The 13,957-nt window shown below is 41.0% G+C and overlaps 1 protein-coding gene and 1 long non-coding RNA gene across 3 annotated transcripts in view; one reads left to right on the top strand and one right to left on the bottom strand.

Moving 5' to 3' along the window:
• PTPRN2 (protein tyrosine phosphatase receptor type N2) overlaps window positions 1–13,957 on the bottom strand; it is a 592,105-nt gene that overhangs the window by 9,571 nt on the left and 568,577 nt on the right. Inside the window, exons 20-21 of the mRNA XM_035129839.2 lie at window positions 11,451–11,504; window positions 9,703–9,767 (exon numbers count right to left, since the gene is read on the bottom strand). Coding sequence (XP_034985730.2) covers window positions 9,703–9,767; window positions 11,451–11,504 — 119 coding nt within the window. The remainder of the gene's footprint in view (window positions 1–9,702; window positions 9,768–11,450; window positions 11,505–13,957) is intronic.
• Window positions 1–13,957, top strand: part of LOC132592868 (uncharacterized) — a 110,267-nt gene that overhangs the window by 74,489 nt on the left and 21,821 nt on the right. The window contains exons 2-3 of one of the 2 annotated variants that reach the window (XR_009558424.1): window positions 9,155–9,260; window positions 11,024–11,109. This is a non-coding gene — a long non-coding RNA (uncharacterized LOC132592868). Of the gene's footprint in view, window positions 1–8,944; window positions 9,261–11,023; window positions 11,110–13,957 lie in introns of those variants that run through there. The other variant, XR_009558423.1, reaches the window with a different exon arrangement.

Here is a 13,957-nt window from a genome sequence, read left to right as displayed (position 1 = left end):
GTTCAATGCTCCTTTGAAACTTAACTATGGATTGCAAGACAGATAGATATTTGGATGAAAATGCTTGCCTCCTTCTCCAATCTTTTGTATGGCTGAATCTTTAACAGAAAATTCACACAATTTCTACTGGTGGTGTCTGTTATTTACCTTATAAATACAACTGGGTTTTGCATGCAGAAATGTTGCCTGCATCCTCTACAAACTCGTCCCTTCTGTGATTTCAGCCCATGAGATTTCTTATTTCCAAATTGATTACTATTTCAAACCTATTGATAGCAGCTCATTCTTTTCATAATCTTCTAAAGCTCTGGAAGTCTTTTTTCTCCTTCTAAAGATATTGACTGTGTGTGATCAATTCAAAGGTCTCAACCCTGAATAAATGAGGCAGTTTTTATAGTTTCTGCTGTTAACTCATCCACTCTGAATACAACAGGGCTGGGGGAAAAAACCTCAATTGTTAACTTAAATAAATAAATAATCAGTAAATTGTTTTGCTTACTTACAATGAAAAGAAAGGCTTGGATAACTGTCCAAGGAAGTATCAACTCCTTGCAGTGCATGATCCAGCTCCTTGCTCAAATGGTTCTATTTTGCTTAAGTTTTCTATAATAATGTTTGGAAGTCTGTGTGTGCCTACAAATTTCTCTACTGGAATCTGCGACTTTTCATTTGGGTTACTCACGTCACATAGGGCTTTGGAAGCACCACTATGGGCTGATCAGCAGTTCTGCAAAACCTTCTCTTGTCCAAACTGCATCTTTACATATTCCACACCTGACATCACATGATGTCAACAACAACAAATTATTTGTACTCTGCCCATCTGACTGGGTTGCCGCAGCCACTCTGGACGGCTTCCAACATACATAAAACATAAAACCTTAAACAGTTTCCCTATACAGAGCTGCCTTCAGATGTCTCCTAAAGGTTATATAGTTACTAATCTCTTTGGTAAAGTAAAAGTAAAGGACCCCTGTCCAAAATCAACTATGGGGTGTGGTGCTCATCTCCGCTTTCAAACTGAGGGAGCTGGCATTTGTCTACAGACAGCTTTCTGGGTGATTGATGTAGCTGTGATGGAACTGTGACAGAAGCCAGAGTGCATGGAAACAGCGTTTACCTTCCTGCCACAGCGGCACCTATCTTATCTACTCACACTGTTGTGCTTTCGAGATGCTAGGTTGGCAGGAGCTGGGACAAAGCAATGGGAGCTCACCCGGTCATGCTGATTTGAACTGCCAACTTTACAATCGGCAAGCCCAAGACACTTGGCGGTTTAGACCACAGCACCACCTGTATCCCTGCTCATCTTGACATTTGATGGGAGGGCATTCCACAGGGTGGGTGTCACTACTGAGAAGGCCCTCTGCTTGACATTAGGTGTCGGGTAGGTGGGCTTGGCTTGGCTGAAATGGCCTTGCTGCTTTAACCCATCTGAAAAAGACTACGCTGTTTTTGAACTTGCTGGGAGTATTCTCTAAAAGCATGCTTAAAAAATATTAAATAGTCTTATCAGTTAAAAACTAAAACTATCTTCTATGTTTGCATTTGAATATTGCTTGAGGCAGTTTTTACTGTGGTTGACTAACTGTTGAAAAAACTTGCCGCAGCCAACAATATAGCATAATTGTGTTAAACTGGCTAACTCCATCGTCAGTTAACATTACATTAAAAGCAGCTCACTCACATAATGCCTTTGTAAATATATAATAAGATTTTGTTGAACGCAAAGAGCGATTTTGACAAAACTGCAGCCACAGTATTTCAGAGAACATAGAATGTTCTTACTTGAAATGACCTAAAATTGGCTTGTGAAAAATATGCCTAAAAATGAAAGCAAGATTCAGGCAGTTTCTGCTGCTTTCACTTTTTTCCTCCATCGGATAACTGACTGGGTCTAATGAGCTACAAAGTTCAAGGCTTAGCGATTCAATAAAATTCAAAACCTAGAAGGCAAGACAGCTACTTTTTAGAACAGAAGACTTTTCTCTTTCTCCTTCTTTGTGGGCTTCTCAGTAATTATGTCTCTGTGTCAACCCACTCATATCCTTTGAACTATCAGATCAATAACACTGCATATTTTCCCCAAAACTACATTGTACAATATGGCAATAAGAAAGGCCTATGCAGATATTTATTTGGAAATTGGATCTCGGAAGCAAAAGTTACATTGTTAGGAGCAAAAAAAATTATTCCAGATTTATAAAACTCTGTAAGTTAATGATATTTCCACTACAACATTACTGATTCACAATTTTAATTAAGCCAACACATGTGGGACAAAAAGTGGCATAGAAACATATTGAGCTTAACTGGATTGCAGACTTGTGAATCAGGCTTGTAAACAGGCTCCATATTGCTTCATTAAGCTCAAACATGGGTGGAAAGAAATAAGGTATACAGAAATTATGCAGGATTTTGGTTTTTTTAAGTATGTGAGCATAGCTCTATTCTTATGCTTGAACATTATATTGTAAGGTACAGTATGCGTTTTTAGCTATATGTTCTGTGAGATTTCACAGGGCAAAACAAGCAAAATACATAAAACAACCCCAGTTTATAAATTGAGGAAACAGCATGGGATGACTGTGTGAGTGAACATCACTTCATATTTTTATGCTACAATCCTATAAGCATTTGTCAGGAGGAAGCCCCATTGAACATAGTGGGATTTATTTTTATGCATAGCATTGCAGTAGTTTTATTTTAGCTACGTATTTTTCGCTCCATAGGACTCACCTGACCATAGAACGCACCTAGTTTTTAGAGGAGGAAAACAAGAAAAAAAATTGCTTTCTTGAATTGTCCTAGGCATAGCAACCAACTCCTAGAGGCCTAGGTGCCTTTGCCCCCCCCCAAAAAAAATTAAATATTTGAGGAAGCTTCTTTTGCAAAGGGGGAAAGCTCCATTTCAGCTCAGAGTTGTGAAGCTTTTTCAAAGGGGGAAAGCTCCATTTGTGAAGATCAGCTCAAAGTTATTGAGCTTACCTTCCAAAGGGGGGAAATCCTGTTTTTATGGGGTTCAACTCACAGTTCTGCAGCTTCTTTATCTAATCTAATCAGCCAGTCACATGTCGCTGGGGAAACAAACAGCTTCCCTCTGCAGACAACAACTGAGGCCTGGGCAAGGGGCCTGGGTGGGGTGGGAAGGGAGCTAGCTCCCTTATCTCCCTCCCCGATCTCTTGCAATCAGCTGCTGAGTGGCTCCTTTCAACACTCTCTCTTTCCCTCTTGTTAGCCTTTAGCTCTTTCTAAAAATAAAAAAGCACGGACTGCCTTTCGCCCCTGGGCAATTCGGCTCAAGGGACCACACACTCGCTCCATAAGATGCACAGACTTACTTTTTAGGAGGAAAGAAGTGCGTCTTGTGGAGCGAAAAATGCGGTAGAAAGAAAGGAGAGCAAAGGACTTGCAGGAAATGGGACTTTTGAGGAAAGATTTAAGAAGAGAGAGAAGTGGTACCACACTGGTTTTATGGGAGAGAGTTCTAGGAACGAGGACAAAGATAACATGGTACGCAACTTCGGTTTTACTCAGAATAGATCCACTGAAATGAACATGACTAAGCTAGGTCCATTGATTTCAATGGATCTGCTCTGAGCAAAACTTAACTGAATACCACTCAGTGATTTTGAGTGCCAGGGCCTTTTATTCCAACATCACAGCTGCAGGCCTGATTTAGCTTATAATTTTGTAACCCGTACTCTTTCCTAACTCCCATTTATTTCAAGGTGGTTGCATAGGTAGCATGGACTGTGCCCTCCGTATTCATGGCAGACTGCAGAAAAAGAAAAGTAGTGTGGGAAATTTGGTATGAAGAGTTTTCCTCCTCTCTCCACCCCCCCCCCCCGCCATAACAATCCAACACAATGATTACAATGGTAAAGAATGGCACTTTGTACCAAATGTAACTTAATACATGAAATGAAAAGAGCATGTTGTAAATAAAAAGTGCATCATAATTCTTCTGAAGTGTGCACACATGTGTGCCGCACCCCCGCCTCACAGAGAGCTGCGCCAAACACTCCACAACTGCATTATGCAGCTGTTTGAATAACAAAAGGAACTAAGGGCCTGGAATGTATGTTCCCAGCACAGTTCTCCTCCAGCCATCTTGAGATCTGTAAATATACCTTCCTGCTACACAACGCACAGAACAAAAACACCCAAAACACTTAATATTAGTGGCAACTATTATTGGAGTACTCCTGTGCTAACCGTGTATATTATGTGAAGTTGAACTTCTGGTTAGAAGAGAAACTGGACAAATGATAAACTCATGAAATTGTAACTTCAATCTCAGAACTGGGAACTAAAAACAAACAAACCCAAAACCCATTGGGTTTTCCCCTCCCTCTTAAAATTCCGTAAGATCATTTAAAATGTGATTTTTCTTGCATAGCTGCCAAGTTTTCCATTTTCTCACGAGGAAGCCTATTCAGCATAAGGTAATTTCCCTTAAAAAAGGGAGAACTTTGCAGCTATGTTTTTCTTGTTTTAAATCAAAGGCAGGATTAATAGCAGAAAACGCGAACTTCTAAAGTACTGAAACACAAGCATCAGTGCCTTGTACAGTCAGCTAGGGGAAACTGTTTTGAACATAGAAAAGTAAACTACTGTATATTCCGGCGTATAAGACGACTGGGCGTATAAGACGACCCCCAACTTTCCCAGTTAAAATATAGAGTTTGGGATATACTCGCCATATAAGAAATACGACCCGGCGTATAAGACGACCCCCGACTTTTGAGAAGATTTTCCTGGGTTAAAAAGTAGTCTTATACGCAGGAATATACAGGTATGTGAAAAAGGAGCCCCTTTTCCTAAACTGACAGTATTTAAAGAGCCACTGAAGAGCCAAAGCATCTTACTGATTGCTTTTCACTTTCCCACTGCTGAAACTAAGTGGTGCTGTATGTACTTTGATTTTAAAATCCATTATTGCCTGCTTTCTAATAAACCAGTGTGGAACAAGAACTCAGATTACTGTTATTCTTAAAAGTCCTTTAAAAAAGAAGAAGAAAAGAACACAAAACCTGAAGGCCTTAATCCTTAAAAGCACTCCCTCCCCCCTTCTCCCCCCCTCTTTATCCTAAAACATGTTAGCAGATGCTGTCCTTGCAGCTGGCCCTAGACTGAAAGTGCACTTACATTTTTATGCTTAGAACTGAAGGACTCTAAAGTTAGTGTTTGCACCACAGAAAAAGCAACGGCAAGGGTATTCATTGGTACTTGTGCAATTCATTCTTTAAGAAAAGGAAATGGAAAGAAAGATTTCATGTCCTGGACTTCAGGCCTTTGATCATTTGATGAGCGCTGGATTCTCAACCTGGGCCTCAAACTTCTCAGGCCAGACAAAGGAGGGCTAGGCCTCACAGACCGGTCCCTAGATTCCTGTCAGAACAAAAACTCTGGCTGCCTCACAGTGTGACAGCCTGGGAAAGGCCCACCTCAGCAGGGCTGAGATGCCCGCTCTGCCCTTTGATCTTTCATTTAAACTGCCCAAAAGCGCCAGGTCAGGGATTTCAGACTGCACACCCCCAATGGCAGAGGGGTGCAGGTCAAGAACAAAATGGGGCTGACCAGTCTGAAAAACCCTGCAACTCTTTTCTTTGGCCAGTTTCACATGACTTGTCTTGCATTGTGCCACACTAAGCCCACACTTAAAATGGAATTTGACATTACATGGTACAATGGAGTCAGTAAATGGCATTCTTTAGAGCTCTTGCAACAAAGTCAACCCTTCCCTTAAGTGGTTGAAAGCTTGAAGCTAGAAAATACTACTTGTTTACTGTTCTGTGAAGAAAACAGTATGTATTTTGCAGTTTTGCTTTCATTTCAACCTCTGATGGAAAAATGGAATGAACTTAACAAAGGTCTAATAAATGTGGCAGGTCTACTCCCTTCCCTCAGCTCAATAACTCTGATACAGGCACATCAAGATGCCACTTGAAATTCAAATGTTCCAAGCAGATGAAATGCCTTTTTTTTTGCACAAATGGCAAAAGATCCTCAGTGAGTTGTTTGTTTTTTAAGGGGAAAAATTATAACGTAATGCAGCGCACAGAAAACACAGTCATACCGGACAAGGCATACATGGCAAGGTCAAGCTGCCAAAACCCAAAATGAAGACAACGCCCACATTCTCAAATAAGAACATAGCCACCAGTATTTCAAACATGAAAATATGTATAGAAAATTTGTATAGATAAGCTTTGGGGCATTGCCTAATGGACAAAAGGTAGATGAGGCCCTTTAAGACCTTTAAGACACACACTTTGTGCATAATGCGACCCCTCATTCCTCCTGCTGCTGTGCAACCCATTAAAAATCCATGGTTTGGCTTTGTTCCACATCTGAACCTGGGTCCATAGTTCAACTCACTCTAGACAATCCAGGCCACCCTACATGATTTCTGCTGTGACATCTACATGCTCACACTTAACTACAGTTTAGCTCAACATTACTCGTGAACTGGGCAACAGACAGGGCACAAGAGACAAAGAGGGCACAAGGCAAAATTCACTCACATAGCACAAAAAGGTGTGTTATACATACCACATTAATGGTGCAATCCGATGCACGTCTATTAAGAATTAAGTCCTGTGGAATGGGACTAACTTCTAGGCATGTATAGGAGGAGATATTTTTTTGGGAAACCCCATATTCTAGATCAGGCATCCCCAAACTTCAGCCCTACAGATGTTTTGGACTACAATTCCCATCTTCCCCGACCACTGGTCCTGTTAGCTAAGGATCATGGGAGTTGTAGGCCAAAACATCTGGAGGGCCGCAGTTTGGGGAAACCCCATATTCTAGATCATCTGGTATCCTAATCTTTCAGCATCATTGGAAATAAGGCAAAAAGCACTGTAAATATGTTAAGATGCATTATCTATGATTAAATCAAGTTGTTGGGTGCCCTGCTATGCATTACTTTTGAGTTATGCAGTCTTTGATGAGTAGTTGTGTCAAAATTAGCCGCCCTGAGCCCAGTTTTGACTGGGGAGGGCGGGGTATAAATAAAATTTTATTATTATTTATTATTATTATAGTGGCCACCCAGATCCTTATGGGAAACTGGCAAGCAGGACCTGAGCACAAGAGCACTCTCCTCTCTTGCCGTTTCCAGTAACTGGAATCCAGAAGCATTAATGCGTCCCAACTGTGGAGGCAGAGCATAGCCATCGTGGCTAGTAGCCATTGATAGCCTTAACCTCTATGACATTGCCCAATTCTCTTTCAAAACCATCTAAGTTGGTGGCCATCACGGCCTCCTTTGGGAGCAAGTTCCATAGTGTATGTGCTGGATGAAGAACAGTCTTTTCTCTGTCCTGAATCTTCCAACATTCAACTTCACTGGGCGCCCATGTATTCTAGTGTTATGAGAGGAGAAACACACACACACACACCCTTTCCACTTTCTCCATGCCATGCTTCACTTTAACTTCTATCATGTTACTTCTGTCTTGCCTTTTCTCTAAACCAAGAAGCCTCCAATGTTGCAGCCTTTCCTCATATGAGAGTTGTTCCATAGCCCTGATGATTTTGGTTGGTCTTATCTGAATTCTTTCCAACTCTATGATACCCATTTTAAGGTGAGGCGACCAGAACTATACACAGTATTCCAAATGTGTTTGCACCATAGATTTGTACAACTGAAGTATGATAACAGCAGTTTTGTTTTCAGTTCCTTTCCTAATGATCTTTAGCTTTCTCACAGTGGCTGTGTCACACTTGGTCAACATCTTCATCAGTCACCACAAGTTCAGACCCCCTGAGCGTTTATGTGAAATTAAGATTATTATTTTTTGCATTAACATGCATCACTTTATACTCAGTTGCATTTGCTGTTTTACCACCCATTCACTCAGCACTGAGAGATCCTTTTGCAGTTCTTCATAATCTCCCCCTTTTTCCCCATTATCTTGAACTACTTGGTATCATCAGCAATCCTGGCCTCCTCACTGCTCACCCCTAACTCTAGATCATTTATGAACACGTTAAAAAGCACAGTAGTGATCTCTTGGGAGAACTCCACATTCTAAACCTCTCCAGAGTACTATTCCTAGTCTCTTCTTCCTGCTACTTAACCCAATTCCTGATGGACAAGCTTCATTGAGTAGCTTGGTTCCCCCTGGTGTCTTGGGGGGGGGGAGTGTTTCTTACATTTATTTTCTTAAATTTATATCCTGCCTTTCGTTAGTCATGGAAGGAATTACTGAAGAGCTGCAATCAATATATAGGTAACATGGCAGGCTTGCTTGGTCTTGAATTCTTAACACCCAGTGGAAGTGGCTTAGTGTGGAACATACCACTGTAGGCAACTATTTGCTGGTGCAACTTGTCCTGGAAGTGTTTTTAAATGGTTATGCATATACTACCTGGACAGTATTCCATTTCCATTCTACTGGAAAACCATTGTGAGAAGGGGAGGGGGTGAAGGAGCAAGGTTCCATCCTGCCCCTACAACCAGCCTGGGGTCAAATCCTACTACCAGAGATGTTATGGAGCTCCACCTCTCATTGGGAGGGGCACCTGATGACATGGCCCAGCAGACTGGATTTGGCTTCAGGGTGCTAACTGCTGAGTAAGCGTGAAGCAAACAAGACATGAAGAATGCTGAACATTCCTCCCTGCTAGGCTGGTCCTGATCCCATGTCTAACAGAAGCATGACATGTAAAAAATAAGCAAGTAAATATTTTCCCAGCTTAAGAGTAAGTAGTGAGAAAAACTTCACTAGCACAGGCATAGGCAAGCTCAGCCCTCCAGATGTTTTGGGACTACAATTCCCATCACCCCTGACCACTGGCCCTGTTAGCTAGGGATGATGGGAATTGTAGTCCCAAAACATCTGGAGGGCCGAGTTTGCCTATGCCTGCACTAGTACAGTGTGTGTGTGTGTGTGTGTGTGTGTGTGTGTGTGAGAGAGAGAGAGAGAGAGAGAGAGAGATTTCCTTTGACACACCCTTCCTCTCAGCCTCCAGGTTCTCACTCAGGGTTCATCCACAAAAGTCTCACAATGATAAGAGGTCCTGTAAACAGTGGCCACCAGCCTGGTCTCACTTTGGGCTTGAGGAGGGAGGGGTGGTGGTTGATGTTAAAGAGCAGGAGAAAGGCCAGAAAATAATGTTATATTGCTTAATGTAACAGAAACTCCCGTGGTCTATTTGATGGGTTCTGCAGCTTCACCGGAATATTGTGGAAACTTCCCTACTGAACAAGAGGAAAGGAAAATAAAGAGAAATATTTCAAAAAGGTAAAAATATTCTACTTGCTTATTTCAGTTTTCTGTCGTCTTCAAAGCAAGAGAAGCCTTCGAACACAAATTATGGTCAGGTGAATGTCAACTGCTGCATACTACATGGAGAGTGAATGTAGGGCAAAACTAAATAAATACTTACTGCATATTTCATAACATTTATTGCCAATAAAAGTTATGTAAATTTGTGAAAGTACAAATCCAACCACATACGTGTGAGATTCATTCATATAGAGCTCAAGTGGTTGAAATTTTGTTTCATTTTTAATCACTGTGGACATTGGAGAAACAAAATAAAAAAGCCCCAAGAACATTCAGGCGAGGGCAAAATTTGCCTCTAATCTATCTGAGGCCCTTTTTGCGAATATTGCGCCTGCGTTGCCATGACAACGCCACCACATCTCAGAACTCAAAAAGCGACAGCACTTTTGATTCTCACCTTTGGCCATTTTATTGAGAACCATGTCAATTAGGATGTAGGTTCCACTTCTTCCCGCACCATCACTACAGAGAAGGAGGAGAGGGGAAAAAACAACAACAACCCATGATCAATTCAACATGCTTAAAACCCCGACAGAGATGCGATGCTGGAAGTATAGTAGCATAAAGGGCTGCATTGAGGTGGAAAGATGATATATGTTAGTGAAGCTTTCTTTAACAAACTGTCCTCACAAGCATGGCAGCTGTTATATTATTATTTGGGTAAACTCTACAATTCTGCAAGGTGAATTTGGGTTTTCCTTAAGGGAAAATACTTGCTTACAGTATTTTGGAAAGACGTCCTTGGAACACACATGGTAATTTTGGAGACTTCGGAGTGATCCATGTGAAGATGTCAAGATCCCTAATCTGAAAGCAGTTTCCATTTGCTGTCAGAAACCAGCTTCTAACTGGAAAGGTGTTAGTTTTCATAGATGTTGCCAGTACTGTATACAAAATTAAGATTCTAAGCAATCAATTTTTCTTGCCCTTTCCCTCAGTTTTTAAGGTGCCATTTTTGTGACTATGCTTGATGGAGGGGGGGGGAGAGAAAGGGGGAGGGAGATATATCATTTGAAGATATATCACTGGAGGAGTGTGGGGAGAAAACAGTGATGTTACTGTAGTTTTGAATGCATTCTAATTTAAAAGTACAATTTACTAGATCAGGTTTTTAACCACATATTTAACGTTTTGACACTAGGCACTGGACTAGAAATAACTGAGTTTATTTTTTAAAAAATGATTATTTGACAAGGATATCGTAATATATGTAAAAATTAGAAGGCATGTGTTTCTTCCCAATTATAGCAAAATAAACTGTGCCAGTCCAGGCAAATTCAGAAGTCTACTAGAGTCTTGAAAATGGCACAGTTCCCTGAGTTTTACGCAACGGAGCCTCGAAACTGGCAGGGTTTTCTGGTTATAAACCACAATCTATGAACTCTCTTATTTGGAAGCAATATGCTTCTTGGAAGTCTATTCTGTTCAGGAGTTTCTTAGTCTCAAACCTCTTCCCTTCCTATTAGCTTGTGGCATTATGACCACGGAGGGAAAAACACACGCAGCCATGTACCAAATAAAGGCAACTTGGATCCCCCAGTTCTGAGTCTCCCACACCACACCAGTCCTTAACTGAACAAAGTATGGCATCCATGCCTAAAGTGTATAATGAAATTTCTCTCAAAGCAGTAACATGTGATACTGGGGAAATTAATGTTTGAAGGCTTTTGAAATAAATGTTCAATGAGCTGCAAGTAACAGGGTCTATTTATTTACAGATGCAGAGAGGGCGAGACTACGATCCTACACTGATTTACCTGGGAGTAAAACCCCATTGAACTTGATGCAACTTACTTCTAAGCAGGTATGTGATAGTGCTGTTTGGTGCTTGTGTGCACTGTACAGTTGTAGGTCAGAGAGAGAAGGAAGAATTGGTGCTGAGGTGGTATTGAGACCCCACTGCTTATTTCTGATAGGCTTAAGCAACTTTCATATTTTCATGATGAAATCTGAAGTGTGATGAATCTTCCCATTTACTAGAGACTCTCCTCATCAGCAAATACAAATGTTTTTTGGGGGCAGAACAATAAGGAACAGCTTTTGCTCATTCGGCAAATCAAGCTACAGAATCACTTGCATATTTTGTTCAGTCCATGCAATGTCCTTGTGAGCCTCTTTTGAGGGTGGGTTGAAAATGGTACTTGCCTGCAATGAACAATTACCGGACAAGAACGACCCCTGTAGCACTTGTTTACTTTTCTGTAATAAAACAAATATAGACATTGATAAATATATTACTTCCTGAAGCATTCCAAAATAAAGTATCTTCCACATTTTACACCCCCCCCAAAAAAAGATGGCTTGGCATATTAAAAGCAGCTCAACCTAGGCTATGATCTTCCAATCCGTTTTCCCAGTTAAAGGCTTAATGAAATTGTTAGGGCAATGGGTGCAATTCTCTAATCATTCCTCCTATAAAATAGCCATTGGGGCACATTTTTAGTGGACACTGACATAGATTAACCTACATAGAGAATAGCAACCTTCGAAACTGCCAGTCTAGCTATCAAACAAGATTGTCGCTGCTCAGTGCCTGTATGCAAAGCCAAGCCCAAATCACATTGAAGTGCTACAATACAGACATATTAGTTATATGCTACACCATGTAAACATTTCGTGCTAACACAGTGGGCTATTGCAAATGGAAGCTCCTGTACATACATGTCTTCTTGAATTCTTGAGTCAAAAGAAACAGAATTTTCACACATAACAGTAAAACGCTTTTAAAGAAATATATTTCACACATCTGTAATACAAATGAATGTAAAATCTACAGTTGATAGAATACATATTCCATTTAAAGAGCACTTTTTTCAAAAGCTAAAACCTCACCAACCAGCTGTTTGGCAGGAAAGGGGAAATGAAGTAAAGCCCCCCCCCCCGCTTCTGATTAGTAGGAGTTAATATTTGAAAAAGGACTGCGTGTACAGTGCTAAATGCTTGATAGGAGATGCATATGATTTCACATACATGCAGAATCTGCAAACGCCCCCCCCCCAAACCGCAGTCCAATTTGGGCACATCTTTCTGCTCCTCAGGAACTCCCACATACTAAAACAACATGAGATAAGACCGAAATATCCTGTTTTTCAGCAAAGAATCAATGGGGGGAAAATGCTATCAGTGGCCTCGTTTATAAAACATCAACGTAAGATTGTTTTAGCAGCATTGTTCACCCTGGTTTCTTGCTGTTCATGCCATTTATAGAAGAGTACAAATAAATTTGGTCCTCTTATGTTAAATCTTGCAATTAATCTGCACCGCACTGCTCTTCCACATTTTCACTGAAATTGATGTCTTTTAGTTTCAAAGTATTTAGAAATGAAATGTAGAAGCTGTATTCCTGAAAGAGCAGGGCGGTGGGGGGGGGGGACCGTTGGAGACCATTGAGGCATTCATTGTTCTGTTTTTTCAGAGAAATAGAATCCAGTTAAACCTATTTTTCCTCACGTCACAAAGTTGCCTTGGGCATTTTAGTGCCTCAGGTTTAATTCCCATCTGTAAAATGGGAATGTTAGTTATCTATCTTACAAACTTGATGCAAGGATGGGCATAAGAGCAGCTTTACTGCGTCATATTAAAGTCCTTTACAACTATCACAGATAGATTTAAAATGGGAAATAAGTATTTCATCTAAAATTGAAACCCAGCAGCCCACAGATCCTGCTTAAATGTGTCTATGGTGTGGGTGGTTATTGTTTGTTTTTGTTTTTAATATGTACTTTATGGTTTTATTCTATATTTTATGCTGTGAACAGCCCTGAGAACCTCAGATGAAGCGTGGTATACAGATTTGAAATTTAATATAATAATCTGAGTTCTGCAGGGTATTTGTGTGAGTTGGGTTTTAAAGAAAGCCCATTGAAACTAAAAAAAAACCCCGGTTGTTCTGCAAAGTGCAATTGGGGGCTTACTAGAAATAAAAATCTTCAAAACATGCCACAGAAATAGATTTTTGAAGCAGTGGAGTCTTTAGGCAAAGCATATCCAGACTATGGCTTAAATCCAAAGGACCACAAAATTAGTTCCAATGTGCCCAAAGGGACTTTGAGCTTTTGTTTCTCAAAAAGTCATCCTGCTGCCACATGCCAAGCTGCTTTCAAAATTGAAGTGTCTTCCAAAAGCAGTTTGTGATATTGCAAAGGGATCTGCCGCTCAAAAGGAAAAATCCCAAATCCGCTCGGGATTCCCAAGCCTATTAGTGCACCCAACTTGGCTCTTCAGCTTTCGCCTTTTCCATTTACACACTAGGGCTGCCTCTCAACAAGGGTCATCATTCTTGTAGTATTGTTTCAGTGCAGACCTCAACATGGTCACATCACCAAACTGTGGTTTGATTAGCAGGAATGGTCTGTGGGTTCCTCCTCCTCCTCCCATCTCATGCCGACATTCCTCTTCCCTTTGGTTTCACAGATAGCTGGGTCAGCATGGCAGGTACACTGACATTTTGAGTACGGATTGCCCTTCAGGCATAATCATGTGAGGGATTCGTCTGGGCCCTGCCCTCCATCATGGTAAAGTGAGGAACTTTTGGTTTTTCCAGGGTTCTAAATACCAAAGAATTCCTTCTTTGCACAGCTATCCTCCAGTTCATGGTAATTTAGAATGGCAATGAGGGAGTGGAGCTAGTGCATCCCCCCCCCGCCGCCGCC

The sequence above is a fragment of the Zootoca vivipara genome, chromosome 12, assembly GCF_963506605.1.
Source record: "Zootoca vivipara chromosome 12, rZooViv1.1, whole genome shotgun sequence".
Taxonomy (NCBI): domain Eukaryota; kingdom Metazoa; phylum Chordata; class Lepidosauria; order Squamata; family Lacertidae; genus Zootoca; species Zootoca vivipara.
This window is presented reverse-complemented; position numbering and strand designations above follow the sequence as displayed.